A 13279-nucleotide genomic window follows, 5' to 3' on the forward strand; every position below is an offset into this window, starting at 1 on the left:
TTGTGGACATTGGACAGGATGGTGCCATGTTATCACAGAACGTGAGCTGTCTCACCCAGTCTCTTGCCGAAGGAGCAGCGCATTGTCAGTGGTTGACGTCTATACCCTAAATTTACTTTTTATCTGGTTTCGTGCTATTTATATATGACTTCATCAGGCACCAAAAAAGAAAGTACCCTATGCCTCCGAAACAAAACAAAGTGGGATAGAAGTAGAGGAACAAGAAGTAAAGAAAAGAAGAAAGTAACAACCGAAGAATATACACCTATACACCGAAAGTTGGAAGTAAAACATAAACCAACCCAAACCATGCGTATATGCAGTGGGGATAACTCTTGTCATTGACCCCAAACATTCTCCTCCAACCCTTCATACGACCACCCTGGGGTTTTTGATTCATCGTTGGCCGTGTCCTCATCTCTCTCGGTCGGTTGCTTTGCGCGTTCACTGGGGGAACCAGAACCCTCACTATGGGTGATCTTAGACTGCTCGCTCAATGGGTGACCGGATGGCGTCCTGGAAATTAAAGATATATCAGCCCTAGGACTGCAGTTTCAAATAAGAACCACTTACTGGAAATATCGATGTTCTGGCTCTAACAATGCGGAGCCAGTCATTCTCTGCTGCTCAAATCGTTCTTTCTCTTCGGCTTCTCGATCTTCGACTACAAGGTCAACTAATTGGCTGCGGTGTGAGTTTTGAGAAGTAGAAGAGCTCGGGCCTCGCTGAAGAGGAGCCCGGTTTTCAGTACGCTGCATGCGTGATTTGCTCGGTGTGCTGTCACCCTTTGGCTGCGTTTCTTCGCTGCCGGGCGCACGCACTTTTCGGTGCTTGCGGGACTTCTTCACTACTTCTGGTTGTTGCGAATCTTGATAGCTGAATGGAGCAGCCAAACGCTGATCTTGTGGCGCTTGATTTGCCGTTATCACCGGATACTGGGCGACGTTAGCGCGTGGAAGTTCTTTATACAGATCTGGTTCACATACATTCCAGTCACCAAACTCCAGCGCTCGAGCCTTGGTGAACAGCTGTTCATCTCCCTCGTCTAGTGTCGATTCTTCAACATCACTGGGCGAGCGGAACCGTTCCACGAGACTGCCCCGTCTACTTGATTCAGCACCACCAAGTAATGGTGTGCGACTGTTGATTTCACCCGGTGTAGGAATCCAGTACTTGCCCTTCCCTCCGCGCTCGTATCGCATGCCGTGCATCATCCGTCTCACCCGAGACTCGGATTCAGCATGCGCCATAATATGGTCTCCAGAGTCGAATAGCCTGTATGCATAATTCTCGCCTCGCAACGTCATCTTTGTGTCCTCGATTAGGTCTCTGATGCCAAAGGCATCCCGCAGCGCATATATTACTGGAAGCCGCGCGGAGGAGATGGTTGGGTCAGCATAATCATGCCAAGAGAATGCATACCAATGAGTAACCGCAAATATAGGCATTTCAAAGCAGATCAAGGAATCCTGAATTGCAGCGGCGAGGTTGTCAGGAGTGTACCCCGCGACACCGTTGGATAAAGCCCCGAGCCACTGCAAGATGGACAAGAAGAAACCTTGCCAATAGGAAGCAAAAATAATGAGTTTGACGCAAAGGAACTTTGGCACAGGACGGAATGGCGCCAGGTCGTTGTGAAGGCAAACCCAAAACATCGCCAGCGAGTACAAACTTATCGTGACGCTAACATTATACACAATCCCTGTCCAGAGGTAACCAGAGGTTAAGCCCAGGTAACCCTCTTGGTAGCTATCTGTAGCTTTCATAATGATAGATACGATAGCTAGGATTGGCTTTAACCATGTATACTGGAGTATACCGCGCTTCACGGCCAGGAAGGTGTGCGGATCGGAGATATCGAGTTTGGGCAGGAAATGGTTCAGTGGCCAGGCATGTTGTACCGGAGGACGACCGTGGGTCATGATGATCAAGGCCCGCTCACCTCCGAGAAAATTGATGAGTAACTGGAAGAAGGTGTAGATAGTAAAGGCCTTAAGGTGACTCGTCAGCAATGTTCATGGCTGCCTAGGTCGCCAGTTATACCTCATAAACATCGCGAATAGGATCCAGCCAAAGAGACGCCTTCAGTGATACAATGCTCGTCCAGGAAGCAGCCGCATATATAGGAACCCTGATATGTTTAGCTCAACACTGATCCACCACAACCGAGAGAAAACTGACATCAGAAGTATACGAACAACATATCGTTGGAGGAGCGGTTTTCGATAGTTTTTCCTTATCGTTATATATCAGTGCAAGATCGAAATGACCAAAGTAGATTGGTGTTCGTACGTTTGTAGCCATATCGACCTTTTGAGATAAGAAAAATAGACGTTAGCAAAGCTATCTCATATCGGGCGTTGCATAGTGCGGGGAAGGGTGTGCTCTCACAGAAGCGACAAAAGTGAAGCCACCAGGGACGAGACACCGGAAACGATCACCACAGCTTTCGCTAGGCTAGAGCCTGTACCTCCTGAGGATGACATGGTGACTACTGCCAACAAGACTCGCGGTTCTCGACCGCGTGTACTTTTAGGTTTGCGTCCACCGGTAAAGCATTCCGCACCTTAACAAGAGCAGCGAAAGGAACAAAGCCAAATCATACCCCGTCCAATGAACTGAAGATCGTCAAAAGCCGCCTAAAGCTCCTCCATAGACAAGGAAAGCGCTCGCATGACCGGAAGGAAGGCCGTTGTGAAAAAGTTGTGTGGACTAAGAGGATCATCGCTCAAGCTGTTATTACTGGTATCATTGGAGCTACTGGTTTCAGTTACGGCGGGCCCGTGACACCGCCTAAGGACGTAAGCATATGCGCCTCGCCGCATTTAGATTTACTCCGTTATCGCGACCTCCGCTGGCCCCTAAAAAGTTACTTTCCTAGTTGAAATGAATTGACGTTTTGCCTGGTATTTTGCTTCCCGCCTTGATGTCCCACTATGGGGCATAGTATAACCACACCAGTATAACATCACACTGGCATCCCTTTCTGCACTCAACTCGAAAGGAGGTCGATCGTCCCGCGCCGCCATGTTCGCGGGCATCGGAGATCTTGAGATACTGTAAGATGGCTAACACGAGTCTGTTAACCTTCGGCTTGACACCGGATCCAAGCTTTAATGTGTAAGTGTCAGGTAAAACGCATGTATACTGGTAGCTTACAGCCGTATAGTTTCTTCTTCCTTGAACTCGTTGTTTCCTGCATACTGTAAGGTCACCGAACTCCGCGCAGTCCAATGCAGGTCGCTGATTATAGATAGAGTACTGTTTTTCTTGCTTTACTTTAATCGTCTCTTTGCAACCCTCCTCTCGTACGGCATTCGCGCCTACACATGGCATTATTATCGCGCGTATGTCGACATCAATGCTCTTCAGATTTCTTTGCTTGGGGGGCGGATCTTCTTTAAGGGTGTCCGATACCACGGTGTGAATGAGACAATATTTGTTCACGGGGGCTTTATAACATGGCGTTATTGGAGGCGATCAGTGAGGAGGACGTCTCTATACGACCTGAAACCCAATGCATACGAAACGAGGGATGATGTGCGATCAGTCGGGGATGGGGATAATGATGGCGCCGGAGACAGTGGAATGAAGGAACAAGGAGGATTGAAGGGCACGGATTCACTTCCTTGTCGTATTACTGCCAAGTTTTACGGGCTTGAGTGGTTCATATACAATAGGACACCGGCCTATGACGGTATCCTGGCAGGCTTTACCCCCACAGGACAACCAACAGCCTTTACTAAGCCACAGTACCCTGGAAGCAGCTCTTTGGATGCTGAGCTCAAAGATAATTCAACTAGGAATTTATCTGTCAGCGACTCTGCTCCTCCGAGATCTCAAGCGGGTAATACTCCAGGACGTAGTAGAACTGGCGGGGAAACTATTGGCTCTCACATTGTTGAAGGATCCGGTCAAGAAGTGGGTGATGGGCTTTCGAGGCTGCTTCGACTTCTGCCAGTGAGGCTAGTGTGTGACAAAGGGGCTATCGTCATTGGGAATGAAAACACCAGGTCCGTTCTGACAACAACCTTTGACGGTGCGACTGGATTAGTCGAAGTATGCAATGCTGGGCCACTTGATCTTTACCGGCAATCATTCTCCTTTGAATTTACCCACCCTGTTGTTCAGATGCGCCCAAACCCAGACTTCAAACAGAACCAGCTTTCTGCGGCGAAGGGATTAAGTTCGACGCGAAAAGACCTGCCCGGGACAAAGCGCAAAAGGGATACGATTTTCAACTATCATTTCCAAAAGCGCAGAGTATGGCATAGTATTCGTGACCTTATTCCATACTTTCAGACCTCTGTGGAATCCTTTCATGTATCCGAAAAGAACGAAGACGCGGGGCCGAGAGCCCATGGCGATGTTCGCCATGATGTCCGGTGGGTTGGTCTTTCTCGATACTTAGATGACACCAATCAAGATGACCACGAAGAATGGAATTCTGTCGAATATGCTAGATTTTCTACAGTCTTGGATAGCCCTAGTATGGCTATAGCATATTATTGGGACATTCCCGGGTGTGTCAAGCCCCAAGCATTGTCGCAGGAATGCCCTCCCCGAGAAGGAACCCCGGATATCAATGGTGCGCCACCCCCAGAATGGGGCATTGACGTGAAGATCGAAGGAGGCGTTATTAATTACGGGCCGTGGGCTGATCGCGAACGTGTTGGCTTGCAAAACATCTTCTTTCCAAATTCCTACCGAAACTCTCAACCGGCGGAGCCTTTAACCGCAGGCGATTTGAGACAGAATTCTGTCTTTAAACTGCGAGTGGAGACTACTGAGGAATTAACGTTGCGTATTCCAACAAGGGAACCTTCCAAAGACTGGCAGTGGAAAGGTCGCGCTGATGCAATACGAGGTGCATCTAAAATGAAGAAGCAACAGCGAAGGCGACAGTCGAGAGCTGCAGACAGTGATAAGGGTCATGTTAGCCCCGAGATTCGGCCGTTTGGGTGGTTGTCTCTCCGCGTAACTGGCGACTCGACCATAACCTACTGTATGGATATGGTGGCTTCTAAAGTTGGCTATTTCAATCAACTTGTTCTAGACCTTCGAGATTCAACAATGTCAACAAGCGTCAATCATGCAGTGCTATGGCAATGTCCCCAGCAACTTATTAAATGTGATCTTTCAGTTCCTCTTACCTGGAACGATCTTCGTACGTGGAAATTTGATGTCGAAAGTCGTGATATGGAGTTGTTTCTTTTGCGAGACCACATCTTTCTCTTGACGGATCTTGTTACCGATTGGGCATCCGGCCCTCCAGCAGAATACTACACATTCGTGCCGTTCACCTATAAGTTGAGCCTTTCTTTTGTAAACCTACAATTGTTTGTGAATGTCAATGACATGAATATCATCAGTAACCCATCTGATCTGGACGACAACCGCCTACTGGTGATCAAGGGCGAGAGATTGACCTCTGATGTTCTGATCCCTTTGAACAAATATAAACCAGAGCAAAATGCAGTGAGCTTCAATGTCCGTCTTCAGGATGCCGGTATAGATTATTTGAGCCCGTTGTGGGATACTTTTCACACTTTCTTGCAAGGTGAATCGGCCGCTACGCTAGAGACGATGTTCATTGAAGGGTCTTACAGCTATTACCTTTCTACCTCGTCTGAGTTGACGGACACTTTATTCCTCAATATCGAGGGTTTATCCCCTAAGCTTTACTTGTTTGGATTCTTGATTCGATCGTTTATGACAATCAAGGAGAATTACTTCGGGGAAGAAATGCATTTCAAGACTCTCGAAGAATTTCAGGACCTTGCCTATGCGAAGGAACCCTCGGAGTCACATAACGGAATCAACCCTAATAGGAAATCGAATGACCTAGATGTTATAGTGCATGTCACTGTGGATAACCCCTGCGCTCTACTCCCGGAAAACTTATATGACCGCCTGAATTGCCTAAGACTCACTGCGCCTTCCTTGGAGATCGACCTGCGATTTACCAACTACTACATGGATTTGGAGTTTTCAATCGCTCCTTTAAAAGTCGGGCTGGAGTCCCACCTGGCAGACAGACCCCCTAGGATATCTGACTCTCAACTTTTCATCGATGGAGTTTCTGTTCATGGTCATCGCTTGTTTGGACTCCCCCCTGCCGAGCCAACGTATGTCTGCAACTGGGATTTCAAGCTAGGTCGAGTGATCGGAGAATGCTCGACAGAGTTCTTATCCTGTTTAGGGCCAGCATTGAAGAGTTTTGACTTTTCTTTCGATAACGAAGAGAATGCTCTGCCTCCATTATTTCCCCTTGCTCTACACGATGTTACGTTTCTTAGAGCGAAGATCGGTATGATTCATGTCTCTGTGCTTCTAGACAAGAAAGCCTTCATACTGAGCTCTGGGCCGGTGACAACGAAATTTAACGACTGGACAAATGCTAAGTTTTCAAAACGGATGAGTCTTCTTGTCCCTGAGCTCGTTATCGCTGCAGTGGATCATGAACTCGTTGGTCGACTGGGGAGTCCAACCCGTCCTGAGGTGGCTCCTTTAGCGCTCTTCGAGACAACGATCAAGCTGAAAATGGCTCAGCGAAAGAATGACATTGTGGAAAGCCGAAGATTACAGCAGGAGCACATCAAAGTACATGATCAAAGGACACAGAGAACACCATGGCTGTTATTTGACTGGGAGGAAGTCGATCCTGATTCAACACACCTTAATGGTGATCACTTAACGCTACCGACTATTGCTATACCTGCTATGCCCGAACCTGTTATTAGACACATGAATATGAGACACCTATCGGCAAAGAGAAGTGTATTCTCTGACGGCAACAGTTACACAAGCTCTGAAGGTTTCCTTGTCTCCTCAGACGCCTCAAGCGTGCAACGTGGACGCAGAAGAGGAGACCATAGCACCATCTACACCTCAAGCTTGGTATCAAAAGAAAGACAGCGCCATACCTCGTTTCAGGTAACGCCAGGGCTCCGTCAGAACAACCATTCGGCTGAAGAACACAAGAATCCACCCACCATTGTTCCGAATTCGTCAAACCCTTGGGCCATGCCTGATTTCTCACTTCATAAAGTCAAACTGGATACCTCACAATTGCCCTCACGTCACACCTCTAGTGATGACATCCGCCCATACGATTTATTCGTGACAAAGTTCGATCCTCAGTTCTCGCCTTTTGCAGAAGACAATACAACCCATACTAACTTCGTAATCGAACTACCCAATGGTGTCCGAGGCACTTGTACCCCCGATTTTCTTTTCATGTTATCATCCTTGATTGAAGGGCTGCAAGCTAAACACCCAACTAGCATCATTGATTCACTCCAAAAGGATGTTATATCTGACATTGTAGGCTACGAAAAGTCCCTGAAAAATCCAAGGAAATCAACAAGTGTTGCAATTCGAACCCCGGTAATAGTTTTGAAGCTGGTAAACTTATCTGAAGCCTCTGGCAAATACGAATCCGGTTTCCGAGATGAGTATAAGGTCGAGATCGCCCATTTGAAGACAGAAATCAGAACAAAAGTTGAGAGAGAGAAAGGCGATCTCCTTGCGGGAATAAGGAAAAGTTCCACCGTTCATGCCGCCGCCGAAAGTCTTTCAGTATCCGTTGAGGGTACTCGAGCTGATGCATATCAAGAAAGGGCTGAACTTACCTGTCTCTTTGGTGACATGGACTTTTGGCTTGTGACAAAGCCAATGGTAAAATCGAACTTCCAGGCTCGAGCTTTTGACACAGTCACTTTCACAAAATCAGTGGAACATCTTGCTCATCTAGTTCGTCGTACAGCCACAATGTTTGACTCTATTACCTCCTCTCTACAGCATAGTTCGTCCCTGGAGGACAAACGCCTACGGCTCCTTATTTATTTCCTTACTCAGCCTGCTACTACCATACCCGATCCTGCGTTCCTTACAAGGATCTCATACGTGCTCAGAGTTGCACCTACACACTTGCGACAGCACGATTCCTGGAAGATAATCTCTCGGATACGTAATGTATACAATAATCTGCCCCCTCACCAGAAGGAAGAGTTGGCTTCAAGATGTCTCAACAATGATCTTTCATTGCCAGCGGACGCCAGAACTACTGTCCTCTCCAGCCTTGATGAATGGAGGGCGTGGGATCTGACGCACGTTGGGAAGAGTTACGTCATGCAAAAAGTATGGAGTCCCTTCGTACCAAAGGTGAAGGGGACTCCAGCACCAGCATTCTTCTCTTCTACTGTGAAGTTACTTCGCTTCTCTATTGATCCCGGACCAAATGAAAGCGATTTCGTGGTGGATGATCTGTCGACAGCTTTATCTATCAACCCACAGGATGGGACACCACCGGACACTGAGGCAAGGCCGACAAACCTGACGATTGTGCAGTCTTACTGCTCTTCTATCAGCCTTCGACTGCGATGGGAGATTCTTGAGTTAGTAGAAGGATTGTTGCGGACACTGTCTACAGTAACCTTGGAGTCTACTACACCAGCCCAAGGTTCGTGTACCGAGCCGAAGGAATCCAACGAGCTGCAAGTAGTGCTTGGCGCCGATATTGGGTCCATAAATCTTGATGGTATCAATGCCAAACTTGCGTTCAATGGGCGGGGCTTGAGAAGCTCGGTTGTTCAGAAACTAGACGGCACCGGGGGTCCGGACTGTCTGAGTGCCCTAATAAGTGCACAAGCGTGCTCTTCTGAGTTGTCGGATCTCTCTAAAGTGATTATGTCATGGAGGGTTGGTGACCCGCATTTGTATTGTTCGCGTGTCTCCGAGGAAAGAGAAGGAAAACTGGAAAATGAGTGGAAAATTGCTGGTTCAAGCAAGAGACTGCGATATGATATGAGTGAAGACCCGTTGAGCCTTGCACACATTGCGGACCGACTTATAGAAGATGAAGTTCGGTATATTAATCGGCTTGCCAGCAACATAAACCCCTCAGCTCACCAATCGAGTGAGGGTATTTCAACGGCAAGAAAGCCGGTCGGCAACAAATTCCATATCGCTATGTTCTTAGGTGATTATCGACTCAGTTTCTGTATCTTGCCGTCCTTAACATACGTGATCTCTGGAGAAGTGGCACGCACATCTATGGTACCGACGATCGGATCAAAAGTCGAAGTGGATTTTGACCTAAAACGAAATTTGCACACCTTCCTGTCCAACAACGGCAATGGATGGCACCCTCTATCGGTGTTAGAAATACCACCTATCAATGGTCGAGTTGTTGCGAACATGTCGCCAGTCCGTATGGATATGGAGGTTGACGTTACAATTGAACTCATCCAACTAGAGGCCAGCGCTGTACGAAGCCTTCTGGGCGCCCTAACAAAACCGGAGTTTTCTCATTTAATGTCCGATCTTAAACAAAACGTGGAGACTCTACAACTTCACCTTAACGATGCTCTTGCTCTTGATAGAGGACCCCCACGACAAAAAGAACCCTCAAGTGGTCACAGCGTACTGTATAAGGCGCGCATGACAATGGCAGGCACGAAGATCCACGCTAGTGCTCCCGCTATTAATGGGAAAAAGTATTCGGCAGACATGGACATCAGTCTTGGGATGATACGCATGCGCCTCAACAATGGTCTGGAACAAGGGCACCCTATGGAACACCCAGACTTCCACGTCGACACGTCTAATATCAGCTTCGATTTACGAAAGCAGGAGGCTACAATTAGTCGCTCATATTGTAGTTTCACCATCGACGCTAAGCTCCAGGGCACCTCGATGTTACGCGAGAATGGTGAAGCCAGACGTGTATTCCATTTCAGCAGTAAGCGGTTCGATGTCGAACTATTCCCTGAGACGGCTGCACTAGTAGTTGATATGGCAACCCACCTTCAAGAGCGCATTAAAACTTTGGATCTCTCTCATGAGGTCAAGCGTTTCAAGAAATTACGAAGACGAGGCAATGCAGTACCGAGAGTTCCGAGCATACAGGTTAATGATGACTCCCGCTCGGAGGACCTATTTAGCGCTATGTTTTCGTTGGACCTGAACTTGATTCAGGTTGGCTGGAATATGTCTACCGTTCCCCTGCCTACATCTGGGCGCAAACCTGATGATTTGGTTTTCTCTATCAGGCGCCTGGAGCTGTCCAATAAGAGAACCAATACTGCGAAACTACGTATCGAAGATATGCAGCTGCAGATGGTGCCGTATTCAGGCAATAGGCGAAAGCGTTCTCTTAATTCGGCTCTATTGCCAGAGCTGGTCTTCAATGTAGCATATTCTTCATCAGGCCAGGAAGTTCGACTGGCCTTTCAAGCGGCTGGAAAATCTCTTGATATACGAGCCACGTCTGATTTTATACTGCCGGGAAGCATGATACGAGACTCTATTGCGGCTTCCAGCCGAATCATCCGCGAGGCTAATTCTACATTGGTGTCGAAATCATCTGATGATAACCCCAAACCCCGCGCACTTTTTGGTAACAAACGCTTCCGCTCCGTGCTGGTAGATGTGGATTTTGCTGGTGCAATTGTGTCTCTGCAAGGGAGACATACGGGTGATCAGCAGGCTCTACTAACAGCTACTCTGAAAGGAAGCAGACTATCTGAGGCAAAATACGGTCAATACATTCAAGGAGATGCAGTAGCCACTGCAGCATTCAGGGCCCCTGGGGTGGCATTGAAAGTACATTTCGAGGACAATGGCAAAGATGATCCACGACTTAACGCAGAGTTAAAGATCGATGCTTCTACGAATGTCTTATATCCAAGCCTTGTCCCATTACTAAAGCAAATGACTGATACTGTCAAAGAAGTCATGGGAGGTGAAGAAAAGCCCAGAAGGCCGTCTGGCGCAATGATGCTGCAGCCGCAGAAATTGATGCAGGAGGCCCCTCTCGACATGGATGCTAAGAACTCCATCCTAGGGAGGTGTAAATTAAACGTTGGCCTCCTGATCTGCAAGCAAGAATTCAGCTTGAGCTGCCAACCTATTGCTAGAGTTGCAGCTACCGCGAGTTTTGATACCGTTTATGTAACGATCAATACGGTACAATGTGATGACTATGGGCGATTCTTAGCACTTCTCGTGGCTTTCAATTCCCTAGAAGCTTCAGTGAAGCATGTGTACTCCAATGAGTCGACCGCGAGTTTTGAGGTGAACTCAATGGTTATGTCTCTCATGAATAGCAAACACCTCGGCAATTCAAAAGGCATATCGGTTGTTCTTAGGATAAGTCCGATGCAGGTGGCCCTCAATGCCAAACAAGTTCAGGACTTTCTACTTTTCCGGGAAATATGGCTGCCGGCCGCTGACAATGTTGAAGCGAAGCCAGCTTTTCAGTCACAGTCCGCCGAGACACAAGCATATATCGTCCAGCGATACCAACAGGTGGCATCGGCATCGGCATTCCCCTGGAATACGACAATAGCAATTGAGAGGCTGGAAATCCAGCTTGATCTAGGTTCCTCCCTTGGGAAAGCCCAATTTGCCATCAACGACCTATGGTTGTCGTCAAAGAAGACGTCTGACCGAGAACAGACCCTCTGTGTTGGCTTCAAGGCAACAGGAATAGAAAGCAAAGGTCGAATGAGCGGACTGATTCAGCTCCAAACGTTCAAAGTGCAGACATCAATTCAATGGCCGGACGACACTTTTCATAATAAGACACCGCTCATTCAGGCATCGATATCCTTCAGTCTGTTCCAAGCAAAGGTCTCTTTTGACTATCAGCCTTTCCTTATTGCGCATATCACAATGTTCGACTTCTTGATGTATAATGTCTGCAGTGCATCAGGTAACGGACACCAGCGGCTCTTCAGCATTCTGGAGGGCGACAAAATGCAAGTTTTCTGTACAAGCTTGACCGCATCACAGACTGTTGCATTATATCAAGCCTGGCAACGACTAGTGCAAGACAAACAGACGTCGTACGAAGCTGCACTACGGGAGGTTGAAAGATATATGCGTCGAAGGTCATCGGTTTTCGCTGGTAAAGCTGATTTGCCAACTAAGGATGTGGCCAGAGATGCAGGCGACGAGGAAAAGGCGCCAATCTCCCTACAGACCGGTGTTGCAGTCACTATCAAGTCGGTCAATATAGGTGTCTTTCCAAGCTCCTTCTTCGATAACCATGTGCTTAGACTGGATGCACACGATGCGCAGGCTCGCTTTGATGTATCACTACAGGAAGGTAAAATACACAGCGCACTGGGACTCACACTTGGCCAGTTACGTATCGCACTCTCCGGCATTGTGCGGCCTGATCCTACGGAGGTTGAGGAGCTTCTTGTCGGTGAGATCGCCAACCGTGTGCTGGCGTCCAGCGGCGGCACAATACTAAAGGTCCCTCGGCTCGTGGCACAAATGGAAACCTGGCAAACCCCCGGCACCCAGCAAATTGACTATATCTTCCGCAGCACGTTTGAAGGGAAAGTCGATGTTGGGTGGAACTACTCCCGCATTAGTTTTATCCGAGACATGTGGGAATCCCATTCCCGGGCATTGACCTCCAGGCTCGGAAAGCCCCTGCCGCCATCTGCGGTGCGCATTACGGGCGGATTGAATGAAGGTGGCAGCGACAAGAATGATCAACAACAAGAAAAGATCACAGCGGTTGTAAATGTCCCACAGTCGAAGTACACGTATGTTGCGCTGGAGCCACCGGTAATCGAGACGCCGCAGCTCCGCGATATGGGCGAGGCCACCCCACCGTTAGAGTGGATTGGGCTTCAGCGCGATAAGCTGCCCAATGTTACTCATCAAATCATTATCGTGACATTACTAGAAATTGCAAAAGAAGTGGAGGATGCATATGGGAAGATCCTAGGATCGTCGTGACCTCCTCGTGTTCTTTACTATACTATCCAATCAACGAACGGCCTGCATCATGCATGCTCCTGTGTATTGATTGATTAGATCTAGTTGCTTCTTGATATCCATACCTACATATGTAGGATTTGCTTGTACAATACATAATCATACATAGATATACATACACGCACATACACATGCATAGTACATAGTGAAAAGTAATACTAATGCCGAGCCGTTAAAGAAGATGTGATATCACAGCGCCATTAGTCCCACTGTTTATAGGCCACAGGACCCCGCCGCCACAGGTGGAGTGATGTTGTCCAGGTGTTGTTACTTTGCCTGCGGTGGAATGATGGGTTGGAATGAGTAACTCTGTATTACCATCTGTGAGTGGAGGTCACGGTATTACTCCGAAGAGTCTGGGACTAAAGCTCAGCCTAGGTCCTTCTGTTAAATCCATCCATCCTAACTCCGCCCTCTAGAAACGGTGGGCGGTGAGGGTAGAGGGGTAGGTTCGGGTTGTTGGCCAATCATCTGCCCT

At 48.0% G+C, this 13279-nt stretch overlaps 2 protein-coding genes across 2 annotated transcripts; one reads left to right on the forward strand and one right to left on the reverse strand.

Moving 5' to 3' along the window:
- Nucleotides 1-338: 338 nt before the first annotated feature.
- ABOM_006095 (OSTA/TMEM184 family protein) lies at nucleotides 339-2486 on the reverse strand (the record flags this gene model as incomplete). The annotated part of the gene is made up of 7 exons (XM_022533224.1): nucleotides 339-516; nucleotides 574-935; nucleotides 987-1991; nucleotides 2044-2131; nucleotides 2182-2235; nucleotides 2293-2310; nucleotides 2392-2486. The coding sequence occupies 7 exons, from the start codon at nucleotides 2484-2486 to the stop codon at nucleotides 339-341; spliced, it is 1800 nt and encodes a 599-aa protein (XP_022388625.1).
- Nucleotides 2487-3064: 578 nt separating this feature from the next.
- ABOM_006096 (putative fermentation associated protein (Csf1)) lies at nucleotides 3065-12762 on the forward strand (the record flags this gene model as incomplete). Its single annotated transcript, XM_022533225.1, has 3 exons — nucleotides 3065-3120; nucleotides 3170-3205; nucleotides 3258-12762. The coding sequence occupies 3 exons, from the start codon at nucleotides 3065-3067 to the stop codon at nucleotides 12760-12762; spliced, it is 9597 nt and encodes a 3198-aa protein (XP_022388622.1).
- Nucleotides 12763-13279: the final 517 nt, after the last annotated feature.

This window comes from Aspergillus bombycis, assembly GCF_001792695.1.
Source record: "Aspergillus bombycis strain NRRL26010 chromosome Unknown contig00049, whole genome shotgun sequence".
Taxonomy (NCBI): domain Eukaryota; kingdom Fungi; phylum Ascomycota; class Eurotiomycetes; order Eurotiales; family Aspergillaceae; genus Aspergillus; species Aspergillus bombycis.